This window comes from Grampus griseus (assembly GCF_964374135.1).
Source record: "Grampus griseus genome assembly, chromosome: 16".
In the NCBI taxonomy this organism is placed as follows: Eukaryota; Metazoa; Chordata; class Mammalia; order Artiodactyla; family Delphinidae; genus Grampus; species Grampus griseus.
The window spans coordinates 70,470,673-70,489,539 of record NC_139010.1 but is presented as its reverse complement, the minus strand read 5'-3'; the positions used below and the strand labels follow the sequence as shown (position 1 = coordinate 70,489,539).

General features: G+C 36.2%; 1 protein-coding gene across 1 annotated transcript in view; it reads left to right on the top strand.

Moving 5' to 3' along the window:
* Positions 1 to 18,588, top strand: part of CCDC186 (coiled-coil domain containing 186) — a 48,514-nt gene extending 29,926 nt beyond the window's left edge. Inside the window, exons 7-16 of the mRNA XM_082674025.1 lie at positions 1,216 to 1,320; positions 1,787 to 1,885; positions 2,052 to 2,138; positions 3,709 to 3,851; positions 7,005 to 7,260; positions 7,912 to 8,101; positions 9,293 to 9,373; positions 11,808 to 12,018; positions 13,268 to 13,487; positions 14,172 to 18,588. Of these exons, the coding sequence (XP_082530151.1) occupies positions 1,216 to 1,320; positions 1,787 to 1,885; positions 2,052 to 2,138; positions 3,709 to 3,851; positions 7,005 to 7,260; positions 7,912 to 8,101; positions 9,293 to 9,373; positions 11,808 to 12,018; positions 13,268 to 13,487; positions 14,172 to 14,255 (1,476 nt within the window). The 3' untranslated portion in view covers positions 14,256 to 18,588. The remainder of the gene's footprint in view (positions 1 to 1,215; positions 1,321 to 1,786; positions 1,886 to 2,051; positions 2,139 to 3,708; positions 3,852 to 7,004; positions 7,261 to 7,911; positions 8,102 to 9,292; positions 9,374 to 11,807; positions 12,019 to 13,267; positions 13,488 to 14,171) is intronic.
* Positions 18,589 to 18,867: the final 279 nt, after the last annotated feature.

Here is an 18,867-nt window from a genome sequence, read left to right as displayed (position 1 = left end):
AAAACCCAGTTTTCCTTCAGTGTAGGGAAAAATCCAGTTCTCCCTACTGTGGGTTTCTTCCCTTTGTGTCTCTTTTACTTTTACACAGAACACTTCACTTCTGTCACTTCTGGTTACCAATGTGAGAAGGCTTTTCCCCACAACAAGCAATTCTCTGTGATACCAGCTGAGTGGCCTACAACTTAACTCAGTTTTGACACTATCGATCCAGAGATAGTGTCAGATCCTCCAGGTTAAAGGCTCAGTCCCACAAGACTTCCCCCACCTCCCACTTCAGGCACCAGTCCCAAGCCCAGGTTATGACCTGTTCTTCTGATCAACTGGCTATAGATTGGAGGTTCTAACAACCCCCCCGCCTTGGGTTCAAAAATTTGCTACAGGGCTTCCCTGATGGCACAGTGGTTGAGAGTCCGCCTGCCGATGCAGGGGACACGGGTTTGTGCCCTGGTCCGGGATGATCCCACGTGCCGCGGAGCGGCTGGGCCCGTGAGCCATGGCCGCTGCGCCTGCGCGTCCGGAGCCTGTGCTCCGCAACGGGAGAGGCCACAGCAGTGAGAGGCCCGCGTACTGCAAAAAAAAAAAAAAAAAAAAAATTTGCTACAGTACCACACAGAACTCAGGGAATGAGTACAGTTATTTACCTTTACCAGTTTATTAAAGGACATTATAAAGGGTCAGATGAACAGTGAGATAAAGAGATACATAAGGTGAGGTCTGGGAAGGTCCCAAGTGCAGGAGCTTCTGTCCCTCTGGAGTTAGGGTTTGTCACCTTCCCGATATTGGATGTGTGCACCATCTGGAAGCTCCCCAAGCCTCATACTTTTGTTTTTTTGTGGAGGCTTCATCACATAGGCTTGAGATTGATCATTAACTCCATTTTTACCCTTCTGCCTTCTCAAGGGAATGGGGGACAGGGTTGAAAATTCCAAGCTTCTAACCATGACTTGGTCTTTCTGGGGACCAGCTGTCATCCAGAAGTCCAGTCAGAGTCACCTCAGTAGAACAAAAGACACTCCTATCACTTGGGAAATTATGAGGATTTCAGGAGCTCTGTGGCAGGAACAGAGGTTAAAGACCAGTATTAGAACAAGAGATGCTCCTGATGTTTTTATCACTTAAAAAATTACAAGGGTTTTAGGAGCTCTGTGCCAGGAACTGGGGACAGAGACCAATATATATTTTCTATCATCTCACATTGTCTTTTTGTCAATGCAGGAAACCAAAGATAAACTCAAAGAGACAACAACAAAATTAACTCAAGCAAAGGAAGAAGCAGATCAAATTCGGAAAAATTGTCAGGATATGATAAAAACATATCAGGTATGCTTAAATTTTTGAATAGATTAGTAACAAATTATGCCAGATATCAGTAATCTTGTTTCATAAATTTTTGTATCTACAATATTCGAAGTGTGGAATAGATTTGGTAGGGCAGCTAAATTAAATACAGGCTATTTCCTATGTTAAAGTACTTGCAGGTTAAATAGAGATCTTACTAGAGAAGTTTTTAACCAAATAAAAACACTAGAAAACGTTAGAAGAATGAAGAGTACAAGAAAATGTATAACTTAAAAAAAGAGCCCATTCTATTATGTTATATATGTTAAGTATGCTCTTCTAGTTGGTGCAAAATTGACGTATTTAAAATCTTTGAATACAGTCATCAATTTTACATACATGAGCTATGTATTTCACGATGAGGAAACTTAATTGCAAAAGCCTTCTTCACATTTCAAAGCATAAAACTTTAAAAATTGTCATACTTTTGTCATTTCTTTCCCATTAGGAATCAGAAGAAATTAAATCAAATGAACTTGATGCCAAGCTTAGAGTCACAAAAGGAGAACTTGAAAAACAAATGCAAGAAAAATCTAACCAGCTAGAAGTGAGTAGCTTTGTTCTTTGTATACCTTGGATGGTATAATATAGAGGAGAGAAAGAACAAGTACTTATTGTCAGCTACTTTAAGGCCTTCTGGAAGGAGCAGGTAATAAATTTTAGATCTGGTTTAGTATATAATGATTTGTGGTTTCTTTTAAACGTTTTTAAAGATGCATCATGCCAAAATAAAGGAACTAGAAGATCTGAAGAGGACATTTAAGGAGGGCATGGATGAGCTACGAACACTGAGAACAAAGGTAATTCAGTCTTTAGTCATGACTCCAGAGGAAGGATAACTATCTTTAATTTTGTACTCATTCTGATTTTTAAATCTTGGGGAAAGGATATTTATATAGAAATATTCCAAAATCAAATAGTAGCATGTCAATTCCCTAGCAACAAAATTGACTCTTAGAGAAATAAAAGTGTCTTCCATTTCAGTCCCTTTAAAGTGTTTGCCAAACATTCCTGTTTCACAGCACATTTGCTTTATCTATAAGTTATCCTTGGTCCTCTGTTACATGGGCTTTAGAGCTGTGTCAGAAAATAATAGAAAGGGACTGCCCTGGTGGCGCAATGGTTAAGAATCTGCCTGCCAATGCAGGGGACACAGAGTCGAGCCCTGGACTGGGAAGATCCCACATGCCACGGAGCAACTAAGCCCGTGTGCCACAACTGCTGAGCCTGTGCTCTACAGCCCGTGAGCCACAACTACTGAGCCTGCGTGCCTAGAGCCTGTGTTCCGCAACAAAGAGAAGCCGCCACAATGAGAAGCCTGCGCACCGCAACGAAGAGTAGCCCCGCTTGCTGCAACTAGAGAAAGCCTGCACGCAGCAATGAAGACCCAACGCAGCCAAAAATAAATAAATAAAATTAATTAATGAGAAAAGAAAAGAAGAAAGAAAATAATAGAAAACCTTTACATTTCTCCTAGGTATATTTAATAGTCTTGCATACAGTTTTTTAAAAAAAATGTTTGCTTGCTTGCTTGTTTATTTATTTATTTATTTGACTGCATTGGGTCTTAGTTGCAGCACACAGGATCTTCGTTGCATCATGTGGGGTCTTTCGTTGTGGCATGTGGGCTCTTCATTGCAGCATGCAGGCTTCTCTCTAGTTGTGGCACGCGGGCTCAGTAGTTGCAGCATGCGGGCTCTCTTAGTTGCGGGCTCTCATGTGGGCTCTAGAGCACACAGGCTAAGTAGTTGCGGTGCATGGGCTTAGTTGCCCTGCAGCATGGGGGATCTTAGTTCCCTGACCAGGGATTGAACCCACATCCCCTGCATTGGAAGGCAGATTCTTAACCACTGGACCACCAAGGAAGTCCCTTGTATACAGTTTTAATTTCTAACAACCTCTTAAATCTTTTCCAGTGTTATGGTTCTCATTTTAAGAATATTTGCCCTTTTAATATAAGTGTGAAATATGTTATCATTATATATCTTTCATTTATTTAGAAAAAGGCTTTTAGGTAACCACCTTGAATTTGCGATCACTTAATAATTTTTAAAGTGTCTTTCATGTACCTTTCTATTTGTTCTTCATGCCAGTACTTTGAGGCAGATAGGGAAGGTACATCCTCTTTTCAGATGAGAAAATGGAGATTCAGCCAGAATGAAGTGGCATGTTAAAAATCCCATGACTAAATCATGAGAAATCTGAGACTGAAACCCAAGACTGTTAACTTCCTATTATATTTTCTTCATGTTAATTAATATTGCTTCAGAATTTAGCTTAGATTATTAATATATAACCACTGTCTGAAATAGCTAATAAAGAACAAGAAAATATTGTTTGTAGTTTAACTCAATTATGATTATTTGATAGGTAAAATGTCTAGAAGATGAACGATTGAGAACAGAAGATGAACTATCAAAATATAAAGAAATTATTAATCGCCAAAAAGCTGAAATTCAGAATTTATTGGACAAAGTGAAAATTGCAGGTCAGATACAGGAGCAGCATCAAAGGTATAAAATGAGCAACTTCTGTTTATGCTAATCAACAGGCTTTTTGATTCTATCTTGTTTCTGTTTTTAAATGCAATTGTTGCATTAAATAAGAGTAATTTTATATTTTACTAGATAAAAAAACTTTAATTCCTGTCTTCATTTGAACTTATTTTGGGTTTTCTTTGTAGTTCCCATCACGGCTTCTAAAAAATCAAAGTTTATATTCCCTAAATATTGGCAGTAGTTTTTTTTTTTTTTTTTTTTTTTTTTGGCAGTAACTATTTATAAGACAGAATGGATTGTAGTTTTTTATCCATTCCTTAGCTTTCAAATTCTATTACTTATACACAGTAGGTTTTCTTCTAAAAGATAGATATGTATCTATGTCTATATTTTTGCATGTATGTAGCTCAAGGTCAGGAGGTAACATCATTCCTTGGCTTCTTTTTTTTTTTTTTATAAATTTATTTTATTTATTTTTGGGGGCTGCTTTGGGTCTTTGTTGCTACACACGGGCTTTCTCTAGTTGCGGTGAGTGGGAGCTACTCTTTGTTGTGGTGTGCGTGCTTCTCATTGTGGTGGCTTCTCGTTGCAGAGCACGGGCTCTAGGCATGTGGACTTCAGTAGTTGTGGTGCGTGGACTCAGTGGCTCTAGAGCGCAGGCTCAGTAGTTGTGGCTCACGGGCTTAGTTGCTCCGCAGCAGGTGGGATCTTCCTGGAGCAGGGCTCGAACCTGTGTCCCCTGCATTGGCAGGCGGATTCTTAACCACTGCACCACCAGGGAAGTCCTATTCCTTGGCTTCTTATAAAGCCATTTAGCTAAATTCTACTTACGACATTACCTGAGAGAGCCGGGATTCAGGCTGGATCCAGATACCTTCTTCTTCATACCCTACCAACACCCAGGCTGCTGAGTGTTGCTGAAGAAATCCTCAAGATCATCCAGATTGATGCTGCTATAAATTCATGGTTAGCAACCAACCTCAACTGGGAATCCTAATGCACCTCCAGTCCTACCATATGTCCTTAGTCAGAGCCTTCTCCCCATCTTCTTAGCATTATTCCAAACCTTACTGCTTTCTTCACACTTCTGATCTTCCCTCTCACCTTGCTCTTTACTCTTGTCAGGCGATTACCTCTTACTTCACAGAAAAAAAGGGAGCTGTCAGGTGACAGTTCTCTCAACCTCTTGCTATCAGTCCTATGAACTTGCCTGCATCTGCAGTCATTTCTCTTTTCCTTCTGTTATTATGGAAGAAATGTTCCTATTCTTTCTGAATCAAATTGTGGTCCCTACTCCTACTGTGGATCCCATGCTCTTCTGCCTTCTCAGGGTCTTCCTTGATTATTCCTTCTTTATTCTTTATCTCTTACCTCCCTCTTTTTACTGACTTTTCTTCTTTCTACATTTAAATATTATATCTTAAAAACATCAAAACTCCTATTATCTCCTTTCTCCCTTTTTTCACAACCAAAAATGTCTTTATAGAATCATCTGTGCTTGTTCTCCATTTCTTCACATACTTTGTTCTTCTGTTCCTCTCCATTTATTCTAATGCCCCAGCATTCCATTACAGACTGCTAATGCATCCTTAAATATAGTAGATATTTCCCAGATTAAGCCTTGCTTGAATTTTCAGTATGGACACACTAAGCCCATTACCTTTCTTGATATGCTCTGTTCTTTTGGCTTCATTTCCTTGTACTTTCCTGGTGTTCCTCCCCACTTTCTGGCCAATCTTTTCTGTCTCCTTGGCAGCCTTCTCTTTATGTCATAAAGCTGTTTTTTGTTCTTATTTTATTATAACCCTGGGTGATCCTAACTCTTCCAGTAGTGTGCTGCAGGACCTTCAAGTTAATTATCATCAACCCTTTTTGCTGAGCTCCAGATACATAAGTATCAAAGACACCTCAAACTTATAATATGTCCAATACTGATTCATGTATCTTGTCCACAAATATGCTTCTCTGATGTTCCTGAGATGAATGATGAGTGTGACATCCACATGATTTTCCAACCCAGGAACCTGGGAGTTACCCTTGGCTCTTCTTTCCTTTCCCTCACACATGTAACCAGTCACAAAATATTTTTGATGCTAACTCTTTAATGTCTTTCAAATCCATTTACTGTTTACATCCCCACTGCTGCTACCATTGTTCAAGCCATTATCAGCTCTCCCGGCAAACTGCCAGGGCTTCTAAACTGTTTTGTTTTGTTTTTTTGCTTCCCTTTTAGTCTGTTTCCTACACTGTGGTTAGGATAATCTTTTTTACAAAGGAAATCTCAAACCTCTCAATGATTTCCCATTGCCTCAAGGATTGCCTAGTGAGTTCAGATGGCTTAATATGGCTTGAAAGATCATTAGTAACCTTGCTTCTCCCTCTGTGCCTTCTCCTTCTTTATTCTGTATTTCAGCAATAGTTGGTTAACAAATGTTAATTAATTGTCTCCTAGGTGCCGAGCCCTGTGTTAAGTGCTAGGATATAGTACTGTCCTTATCCTCATCAGTATTGAACATCTGTTTGTTAGTACCAACAAGAAGTCATTCTCTTGTTCCCTTCCCAGCTTTGCACATACTGTTTCCTCTACCTGGAACATATTTTGTTTTCCCACTCACTGTTACTTTCCCTTTAGCTCAGGAATTAGCAAACTATGGCCCAGAAGCCAAATCCAGCTCACTGCCTCTTTCTGTCAATAAACTTTTTTTTGGGAACACAGCCACTCTCATTCCTTTATGTATTATGTGTGGCTGCTTTCACACTACAGTGGCAGAGTTATAAACAGTTGTAACAAAGGCCATATGCTCCAGAAGCCTACATTGTTTACTGTGTGGGCCTTTTATAGGAAAAGTTTGCTAACCCTTTAAATATTAGTTTACTCATCACTTACACTAGCTTAGGTGACCCACTCTGTGCTTTCATCATCAAAAATGTTTTTTCACACTACTTGACTAAAAGCTCTTTGAAAGCAGGGGCCATGTCAGTCTTGCTTATGTATATTCCCAGCTCTTAGTTCCTAGCATATGTTAGGCATTCATAGTAATCCAAATAAATACTTGGATGAATGAATAAGAGTACCTTCATAAAGAATTTCATTTGATGAAAATTCTCAAACCATTAATGTCTTTTAATAGTTTAATTTTTTTCTTAATTGTAAACTTTGTTTTCTAGAGGTAAACAAGAAATTGAAAATTTGAAGGAAGAAGTGGAAAGTCTTAATTCTTTGATTAATGACCTACAAAAAGACATCGAAGGCAGTAGGAAAAGAGAATCTGAGCTACTACTGTTTACAGAAAAGCTCACTAGTAAGAATGCACAACTTCAGTCTGAATCCAATTCTTTGCAGTCACAGTTTGATAAACTTTCCTGTAGTGAAAGTCAGTTACAAAGCCAATGTGAACACATGAAACAGACAAATATTAATTTGGTAAGTATAAGTGTACATTTAACTTTTAAAGCAACATAGCAAGTAGCACAAATTAAATTTCCCTAAAAGCATAAACTTAATGGTAGTTGATTAAACTCTTTTTTTTTTTTTTGGCACTGACTTTCTGATAATTTCAAATGCTATGAGAAATGTCAGTTTTTCCTTTCAACTTATGTAATTTATAATAAAAATTTTTCCCTAACATCGTTAGGAAGAAATATTTCACTTTTGAAAGTAAGAAAACCAGGGTTTTTGTTATTCCTAACTGGATTTATTATATATTTCTTAAAAGAACTTTAAATTTCTATATTTTTATAGCTTAAAAATGGTTTAATATTTCCAAGTAGTGAGAGTATCTTCAGGTTACTCATAGAAATAATTTGAGACTTTAAACCAGAAATAGAGACATGAAAAAAAAAAATACAGAGACCTGTATCACATGTTGTTTTACATGTATAGAATGGCAGATGCATTAATATATCCCCCTGCATTACTGTATAAAGAATTTGAGGAGCTCGTAAACAAAACCTGATAATGAGTGATGACAGAAGAATTTACTATGAAAGACCTTGTATTTTTAAGGTTTTAAACTGTGAACAGTAATTGAAACAGATATTAAAGTTGGTATTTTTTATCTTATTTAATATTTAGGAAAGTAGATTGTTAAAAGAAGAAGAACTGCGAAAAGAGGAAGTCCAGACTCTGCAAGCTGAACTCACTTGTAGACAAACCGAAGTTAAAACACTGAGTACCCAGGTGGAAGAATTAAAAGATGAATTAGTAACTCAAAGACGTAAACATGCCTCTAGTGTCAAGGATCTTACCAAACAACTTCAGCAAGGTATAAAATTTTTCTACACTTAGACCTTGAATGTTTTTGTTTCTTTTCATTGTTAAGGATTTATAGAAAAAGTATATTTTACATCAGTTTCTCCCACATTGATTAGAGCTGTATGTTCTTTTTAATGTATTAATGTTAATAAACCACATGGCTGACCTTCTTGTAGTTCCGTGAATAGTTTATAGCATGTTCTATGTTAAAAGACATTTATTCACAGAACCACAAAATGTAAGAATTGAGAAAGTACCTTACCAAGGCAGTAGTGTCTAGACTTTGTTGATCACATACTGCTGTCAATAAAAAAGTATTTAAGTATTTGTTCTCCAATTTGTATCTAGTTATTTGTAAATTTTAAACATGTATTACTCTAGTTTATGCACATTAGAAAAACATGAAAAATACAAATTTAAAAAGATTAGATTAAATATAAGTATAAATAGAGTTCTGATATTTTCTCCCTACCCTTGTCTGTGAGTTGTTTCGTGCAGCATCTAGGGTACCTGCCCCCACCTTGTAGACCTCTCACTTAGAGATCATTGAACCCTAACCCTTATTCTTAGGGGAAACTGAGACCCACAAAGGTTATAAATTACCTGGACACAACAATTAACATCTAGAACTGGAACCCAGATTTCTTACATTTAAAAATTCATACAAATTGGGGGTCTGTGCTATGTGATTGGATACAAAGATGAATAAGAGATGTATTCTGACATCCTATTCTCTACTATTCCCCACTGCTTTATTTGTATTAAAATAGGGTGAAATATAGTAATATGGTAAAAGAGACTTAGCATTTACTTAATATAAATATATTCAGATATTTGCCATAAGAATTTAGTTTGTTTTCATAGATGTGATTAAAGGGAAATTTGGGGGAAATTTGTGGTAGTGTGGAGCTCTTCGAAATCTTTCAGGACTCCAAAAGTTAGGTTCTGTGTACCTAAGTGATGCCTGTATCAGTTGTTACCATAATGTTGTTTCCATATATTTTGTATATGACCTGTACATTTCTAGATGTCATTTTATATGAATGACCCTACAGCCCTCCTTTCGAAAGTACATGTTCAAGAAGTTTCTCTTGTTGTTTATGCCATTTTGGCCTAAGTGATTTTAGCAATTAAAATCAGAGATAGTGGGGGCCAATGGTCATGACAGTTGTCACAAGTAATCCATTTCTTTTTCCTGCAGCACGAAGAAAGTTAGATCAGGTTGAGAATGGAAGCTATGATAAAGAAGTCAGCAGCATGGGAAGTCGTTCTAGTTCATCAGGTGAAAAACTAATGTTTTTACAGTTGTTTTTTAGTGATTGATTATAAAAAGAAATAGCATTTTTCGGGAATTCCCTGGTGGTCCAGTGGTTAGGGCTCTGTGCTTTCACTGCCGAGGGTGTGGGTTCAATCCCTGGTCAGGGAACTAAGATCCCATGAGCTGCGGCATGGTCAAAAAAAAAAAAGGAAAAGAAATAGGATTTTTTGTTTAAAAAGTATCGATATGCTTTTCTTTAATTTTGAATTATAAAAAGCAGTAGTTGTACATAATTATGTTGTAAAAAATATTTCCAGTTAAATGTTTAATCATTAGACAGGGTTTCAAGTTTGTCATGGGTTTCTATACCATCTGTCTTCCTACCTCCTTTTCCATACCTGCTTCTTTATTCTGTGCAACAGTTTACTCTTCCATTTTTAAATTCAGATTTGTATCCATCTATAGAGAGATTTGGTGTAGTATGCGCTTTCGTTTTCTTTTAATTTTATATTACTTTTAACACCTGAGAGCTAATGAAATGGTCATCATTATATATCAGCTTTTATATATATATATTTATGCCTGTGTATTTTTAAATCTTTTTGCTTTTCTCATGGTAAATATACCTATAGTCTAAAGCAAAAATTGAATCTATAAAATTATGATCAGTAGCACTGTGAAAATTATAATTGGCAAAATATCAGCATATTTACCATTTTTGGAATGCCAGGAACCGTGCTAAACGTTTTAAACATATCATTTACTCACAGAACAGCCATGTGAAATAAGTGTTGTATTCCCATTTTACAGATGGGGAAACTTAAGATTCGTAGTGGTTGCATGACTTTCCCAAAATCCACAGTAACAGAACTCTCAGGCTCTGGAGTCTGCACGCCACTACATACACTGCCTCCCAGGAGTCGCACATTAGGGGAAAAAACATCATCAACTGTTACAATAGTGGGAAAATTGTGTAGAGAGAACATGGGTTTGAGATTACACATTGGGTATTTAGATCCCAGCTCTACCATTTATTTGTGCATGACCTTGGATAAGATATATTACTTGTCTTAAATCTACATAATAGGGTTAGGAAAAAAATGTGTCTTTGTAGAATAAAAAGGATTAGAAATTCTTCTCAAATGATATTGGTAAAAATAATAGCTAACATGCACTTAGTGCATACTATGTATGCTGTTCATGCACTTCAGACATGTTAACTAATTTAAATGAGGATAACAGTCCTACGAGGCAAATCATATTATGATTCACATTTTGAAACGAAGTGACCTTGATACAGAGAGTTAACTTGTCCAAAGTCACACAGCTAGAAAGTGGAGAAGTAAGATTTGAACCTAGGAAGACTGGCTCCAGAGCTTAACCCACTGGCTATATTCTGTCTTCTGTCTTTATCTGTGTCTGTCTCAGTTTAATTTTGGTGTCACTTCAGACTTGTTTTTCTGACTTCTCTGGAATTTCTCGTTTCTCTATTGCACTTACTCATTCTGTTCCTGAGAGACATACTAGACCCTTCTTCCTTCCTCCCTCCCTCCCTCCCTCCCTCCCTCCCTTCCTTATTTATGGCTGCCTTGGGCCTTCATTGTTGTGCACAGGCTCTCTCTAGTTGCCGTGAGTAGGGGCTACTCATTGTTGTGGTGCACGGGCTTCTCATTGTGGTGGCTTCTCTTGTTGCGGAGCACAGGCTCTAGGCACGTGGGCTTCAGTAGTTTTTTTTTTTACATCTTTATTGGAGTATAATTGCTTTACAATCGTGTGTTAGTTTCTGCTTTATAATAAAGTGAATCAGTTATACATATGTTCCCATATCTCTTCTCTCTTGCGTCTCCCTCCCTCCCACCCTCCCTATCCCACCCCTCTAGGTGGTCAGAAACCACCGAGCTGATCTCCGTGTGCTATGCGGCTGCTTCCCACTAGCTATCTATTTCACGTTTGGTAGTGTATATATGTCCATGCCACTCTCTCACTTTGTCACAGCTTACCCTTCCCCCTCCCCATATCCTCAAGTCCATTCTCTAGTAGGTCTGTGTCTTTATTCCTGTCTTACCCCTAGGTTCTTCATGACATTTTTTTTTCTTAAATTCCATATATATGTGTTAGCATAAGATATTTGTCTTTCTCTTTCTGACTGACTTCAGTAGTTTTGGCGCACGGGCTTAGTTGCTCTGTGGCATGTGGGATCTTCCCGGACCAGGGATTGAACCCGTGTCCCCTGCATTGGCAGGCAGAGTCTTAACCACTGTGCCACCAGGGGAGCCCTAGACCCTTTTTTCTATCATCAATGTATTCAGAAACAAGAACTCAGGTCACGTATGACTTGTGTTCTGGACCCAACTCTGTTAAATTGAATATGTGAAAATGATACTAGAAGAAATAATATATGAGATTAGAGTTGACTCCAGACTAAGTACAATAAGTGGATTTTTTTTTTTGTCTTCAGGGTCCCTCAATGCTCGAAGCAGTGCAGAAGATCGATCTCCAGAAAATACTGGGTCGTCAGTAGCTGTGGATAACTTTCCAGAAGTAGACAAGGCCATGCTGATTGAGAGGATAGTAAGGCTGCAGAAGGCACATGCTCGGAAAAATGAAAAGATAGAATTTATGGAGGATCACATCAAACAATTGGTGGAAGAAATTAGGAAAAAAACAAAGTATGTATTATTATGGTACTGTAATGTGTGTTCAAAATACCATTATTCACATGGTAAAGTTATTGTGTTCAAAATTAGTCATATCAAGAGCTTTTCTTTCAAAAAATAGTTCTTAAAACTATAGTCACTCAGTTCCCAATCTTTTACTGATAACTTATTTATGTTCTAGGTTTTGGGACTACAGACATTAAAGAAAACACAGGTCTTTCCTTTAAGGTGATACAGAGTTCAGTAGACACTAATTTTTTAAGAGACTAAAATACCTTTGGACTTAAAAACAGATAGTACTCTACTTAGCTTTTTATTTTCAAGATGGTGGTTTTAAGAGATACTGGGGTTGTGGATTATCATTCCTGTTGGGCAGGACATAGTGAGTTATTATTGGGCATCTACTAAATATAGTAGAGAAATATAAATATAAGGCACTGTGCCTGTGACTTAACAGTATCTCATTGATTTCTTAAAACTACCCAGGGAGAGAATGAGTCCTCTAGTTCAGGGGTCCCCAACTCCCGGCAATGCAGGCTCCCCATTGCTCGCATTACTGCCTGAAGTAGCCCACCCCACGCCCCAGGCCGTGGAAGAATTGTCTTCCACGAAACTGGTCCCTGGTGCCAGAAAGGTTGGGGACCACTGTGTCTAATTTGATAGGTTAATTAATTGGGGCTCAGGTCAAATTACTAAATGTTCCAGAGTCACCACTCATCCTGTAAGTGACAGACCGAGAGTTGGAAATCCAAACCCAGCTCTGACTGGCTCCAGAGCCTGTGCTGGGCCAAATTCCTCTCACAGATACCATATTCATTTAAGTAATATTGTGGGTCTTTACCCATGACTTAAAAATTTTTATTTTGAAATAAGTTTAGACTTAGAGAAAAATTTGCCCATGACTTTTAAACGAAAAAGAGTAAAACACAGTTTTAAGTTTAATGACAGGAAAATAGAAAATATTAACTGAAACTGGAACAATAAATTGCTCACATATTTTGATTTAAAGTAATAAGGAAAAAATAGAAAAGCAATGTTTATGTATCTTTAATCTAAATACCATGTTAGAACAAAAATGGGATTGTTTAAGAAACCATCTGAATAAGGAAAACCCCTTTATTTTCTAATATAGTTCTGTTATTAACTAATAGATAATTACTTTATGCTAATCATCTTTAAGCTTATGATTAGTTGACTCTTGCAAATTACAGTGTTTGTAATTCTGCAAGGCCATAACTGATAGTGTCGTTTTATTTTGCAGAATAATTCAGAGTTACGTTTTACGAGAAGAATCAGGCACACTTTCTTCAGAGGCATCTGATTTTAACAAAGTCCATTTAAGTAGACGGGGTGGCATCATGGCATCTTTATACACATCCCATCCAGCTGATAGTGGATTAACATTGGAACTCTCTTTGGAGATCAACCGAAAACTACAGGCTGTTTTGGAGGATACGTTATTGAAAAATATTACTTTGAAGGTATTTGTATTTCTCATTCACTTACCAACCAATAAACATGACAAAAATGGTGCCTCTTTCATAGTTCAATCCAACACATGGATGGACTATTTCTGTAATGCAGGGTAGCCGTTTTTTCCATATATAAAATTTTGTGTTTTTCTCTTTTTGAAAAGTACAATTTTTTAAATTAGCAGGAAAGAAAGAAATAGCAAAAAAATCAGTTTAGCTGTTGGATAGACGCTAAGATGAGTCATTTACCGAGTAATTTACTTTGCAATGGGTGGCCTTTGACATATATTACAATTAGTTATAATTGATTACTGAGACTTTAAGATTGAGGCATTTATTTTCTAATGTATTCCAGCTTTATTTTATTTTTTGCAGCTGTTATCTGACCCAGCTATTCTATCTGTGCTGTTTGGGCCTTGATGGTTAGTAATGGATTTAAAAAATAATTTTTTTAATCTGGTAATATTTTTAGGCACTAAAATTTGCTATAGCTTCAGTAAAAAGAGTTTCTGACTCTGAAGTGTACAGGATTACTTTACTGAAAACAGCCGTGTGCCTAGTTTATCTTGCATGGCATTTAAGACTGTCACTGTTTCAGTTCAGAATTTAGGCAAAAATAGTTCAAACTGAATCTTTTTACTTATTATACTTAGTAGTTCTGTTTTCTTTTCCCTCTTTTTCCAATTGTTAAAGGAAAATCTGCAAACACTTGGAACAGAAATAGAACGTCTAATTAAACACCAGCACGACCTAGAACAGAGGACGAAGAAAACCTAACACAAAGTTCTTCCTCAGTAAACAGACAAAAGCTACACAAGGAGCAGGTGCCATTGCCCAGTATTGTTGGAAACTTTTCCCTGCTTTGTGTGTCAGCCAGTAAAAAATTTGTTTTGCTTCATCTGTATAAAAAAGTACCTTTTTACAATACAAGTGCATTGCTGTGTATACTGTAAGAATGTAAGCTTTGATGAAACTTGTTTTTGTGTGGTGACAGCCTGTCATTGAATCAGAACAACTTATTTAATTTGCTGATAGTCATATGAAGTGCTGAACATTATGACAAGGGCTTTTGAAAACCCCTTCTCCATATTTCTTCCCTTTAAAATATATAATCTCAAAAATGATTTCACTTTTTAAAATTATGCATGGAAGGACAGGTGTTAATCATTCAGTAATATGCTATTTCTCCAACATGAATAAAACTAAAGAAGTGATAAAAACTTGTTTTGACATTCTAATATAACATTTGCTTGTGTGTTAGGGATGCCAATGAGTTCTTAAACCATTTGATTTTAATGGAAGCTAATAGGAAAGCTAGCTTTTGGTAACTAGCAATGGTCAGGCATTGTATGCCCCTGTCAGGTTTCCTTATTTGTGCTAGGTACATTTTTTTCAGATTCGAATTGAGTTAATAGTTGAGTTTTTTAAATCTCCAGTTACATAAAATATGATTTTAAATAATCTGCTCATTTAGAGAATTCCTGTGGACTTCAGTTATATTTTAAAATGTGAAATGGATTAGTCTCATTAGAACAGAGAGATGAATAATGAATTCTTTGAAACTGAAGTACTTTAGTTTTACTGACATCAAGTATAAAGATAAATTTAAGATATTTATAAAGAACCAGTTCCCAAGAAAATCCAGCATATGGCACTGTTAACCATTTTATCTGTGCACCATTCTTTACTATTGGTATAATTATATATTATAGTGGGGTGATCTTACAGTCCCCAGATATGATATGTTTGGTATATTTATTTAAAATACAAAATAATTACATCTCCGTAACCAAAGGAATTTTAGAACCAAATTTATGTATCCTGTTGGAGTTTTACAATATTTATGATGTACACTTAAATGTTGACAGTCATAGTATCAGTATTTCTGTCATTGAATTTTTTTCTCACCTCTTGTAATTTCTCACTTATTTTAATTTTTGTGTGTGGTTTTTCACATTTCATTATATTCAGATAATTTCTATAGTAGATACCTTGGCACATACACAGATGTTGCAGCAAGCCTCATTTTCGTTTTGGATTTTCGCCAACTTCTTTCTCCCCTTAACAGAAGTAAGCTTTGCGGTGGATTAAAAGCCTTTAAAGAATTGTGTGGCAGGGCTTCCCTGGTGGCGCAGTGGTTGAGAGTCCGCCTGCCGAAGCAGGGAACACGGGTTCGTCCCCCGGTCCGGGAGGATCCCACGTGCCGCGGAGCAGCTGGGCCCGTGAGCCATGGCCGCTGGGCCTGCGCGTCCGGAGCCTGTGTTCTGCAATGGGAGAGGCCACAACAGTGAGAGGCCCACGTAGCGCAAAAAAAAAACAAAAAAACAAGAATTGTGTGGCTTTAAAAGTTGGGCTGGGCTTATGGTGGCAATTTCCCTTTAATGTGTTTTAACTTTTTTTTTTAAATGAACATTGCTTAAAAAGATCAGTTACTAAGGATTAGATAATTCAATGTAGCATTTTTTCTGTCTATTGAGTTATATGTTGTCATCTAAAAACAAAATCTTTTCACTTCAGAATGGAAATACAAGTTCAGAAACATTTTATATTTAAAATAGCTATAAAACGTTTAGCCTTACCATAACGTATCTTGTTCTTTTTACCAGTAATAATTTATCAAAATAAAGAAATAAGAGGGTAAGTGCAATCACATCTGAATTATTTTCCTAGTTGTTTTTGACAATACTGTCGATACTCCCAAAGACTATTTAGAGTAGTCAACATAACTAAATTTATATAGCTTCTTATGTGATATAGATTCATACACTACAATATTTGTTTTTTTCCTCCCAAGACACAAAATATATTAATGGAGACCAAATAGTGGTCAGAACCATAGTATTCTATGTCTATACACCTTAAAAATATATATACATGTTTTTGCATACATATATTACATATGAAAATGAAACATTCCAATATTAACATTTGTGCCAGCATTCACTCAGAGAAGTTTAATGGTTAAACAATTTTAGAAGAATGTAATTATAAACCATATTTTGACTTATTATTACTTTTCCCACCCATAAATGTATGGAACTGTGGAAAACTTGAAGAAAATGCTTTATTTTCCTTTTGCTCCTTAGTTTCTACTATATCCTTTTGTATATGGATCAGGACTGAGCAAAATGTGTACAAAAATGTGCATTTATCAGCTCCCTCTCTCTAAACTGATTCACAGACAGATTCTGATGTAAACATTTAGAGGACCTTCTACCCTTACTGTACTGAATATATGGAGAGAAGAATGGGGTGTCTAGAAAAGGAAAATGGTCCAGATAAACTTGAGATCTAGGAGAAATTTTGTTTTATGTGTTTATTATTAATTGAACACATCAAATGCTGTTTTTGTTAGCAGTATTTTGGTTTCTTTGAGCAGGAAATGATTTTTGTGTGTGTGTATATATATGTATACACTCTGCTAGGTTCACTTTTAAAGTGCATACTTGCTGTGACTCCCTTTTTCCCATACCACTTCAAACGTTAGCCTGATAAGTTTTAAGGATTGAAAATGGTGGGTTTGGGCAGAAGAATGAGTTTAAACTTTAGTGTTGTTTTTTTTTTTTAAACTTTCTATCCATAACCATTTAAAGCAGATTATCTTGAAATTAAATTTTGTCAGGCTACCAACATGTTATTTATTCATGTAATAAACATAGTTATTAGAAACCTCTTATTGCCAGGCACCATACAGGGTATCATCATTATACTGGTAGACAGACCAGACAGGGCAATTCCTGTCCTTACGGAGCTTATGGTCTAGTGAAAACAGCTGGGAGGCAGTAGGAGCGGCTCTTTAAGCCTCTGCAGCTCACAACCAGCCCCTGTTGGAAGAGGGTTAATTCACTTGTGCAAGTAGGTGACCCAGAAGTCTCACTCTGGCGTGAAGCTTTGGGAAATGAATCCTTGCTGAGGTACGCTGAGAGCAGATTGCTGTTTTCATGGTGGTTCTGCACATTCCTAACTTTTTCACAGCTTGATGTTTATTCTTTAAGAAGAAGGAAAAAAATCCAAAGACTATAAAATGGTATTTGATTTTTGCCATTTTAGTAAATTATTAATGTCTACTTGATGCTTATAAAGATGAATCTAATCACATTGTCATGCATATTTCCCAACTTTGTTTTGCAGTATACTCTAAAGACTTCTACATATAATTTTAGACCAAGATTTACCAGTAGAAGGAAAAAAGCACTAGAAACCATTAATATTGTAAATGTTATATATGCTACCGTGGTGAAAATATTTTTATCAATCATGTTATTCCATATCATTAATTTGCCTTATGGATGCTGAGTCCAGTGGTCTATCTTCCAGTAACCTTTTTAAAACAAAACAATTCTTTTTTGACACTAAGATTGTTAATTTTTAACACCAGTTGGTGGCACTAGAAACCTGAAAATTTTCAAGGCTGAACAAGAGAAGATAATCCAAACAAAGAATTTTCAGGAAAATAAATGAAAAATATAATTGTATATTAAAGATGTATTTTTCTTCTGGAATGAAATTCTTTTTTAAAATGCATATGGCTGTCCATTTTGACTATGATGAAACTTGTTTACCTTCCAAAGTTCATATATATATATGTGTGTGCATTGTACAGATAATCTTTAGTTTGATTATACTGTTCATTTTGTAAATATGTTTCTGTATAAAATGAAGCTTTTCAAGAGAATTTTATGTATATATTGTACTTATTAAATAGGTAATGCCTATTTACCAAGTTGTATTTTACTGGCATCTTTGTTTATTTATTTACGCACACCACTTGCTAACAGACTGATTCTCCAGACTTGGCAAAACCTGATACAGATTGCTTGAATTTTCTTTTTTAAAACCAGATTGAGAATGTTTGCTTTCCATTTTTGTCTTTACTGATTACCATTAAAAGTCAGTGAACAATAGTAAGCAAACTGAATGCCACATTGTATTTTAAATTTTTGTTTAAATTATTGATAGCAAAATTCAGCCTTTTATAAAAGGCCTTTTATACATGCCTATGTGAAAATTTCTCATTGAACTTGACAAGCCAGTAATAAATTCAGATTTTCCACAAAATTATGGAACTTAACTTGCCCGAATTATCCAGCTTTAACAATAAAGATCTAATACGTTCAATAAAAATATATTGAAATGGCATTAATTTCATGAAGGTAATGTGTATGGTGGATATTTCACATCACAATGTGTTGTTTTCCATTTCTCTTAACAGTTCAAGTACACAGATTATGCAACGTTCCTTAAAGAGTTTACTATTGGAAAGAATCCCCTGAAATCAGGATCCTTGGAATAAAGGTAAAAGTGATAGAATAGAGGAAGCTTTCCTGACATCCTTAATAGTCTGCGTTCAGCAACTTGTAGATTTGTTTGCAAGAGAAAGGAATATATG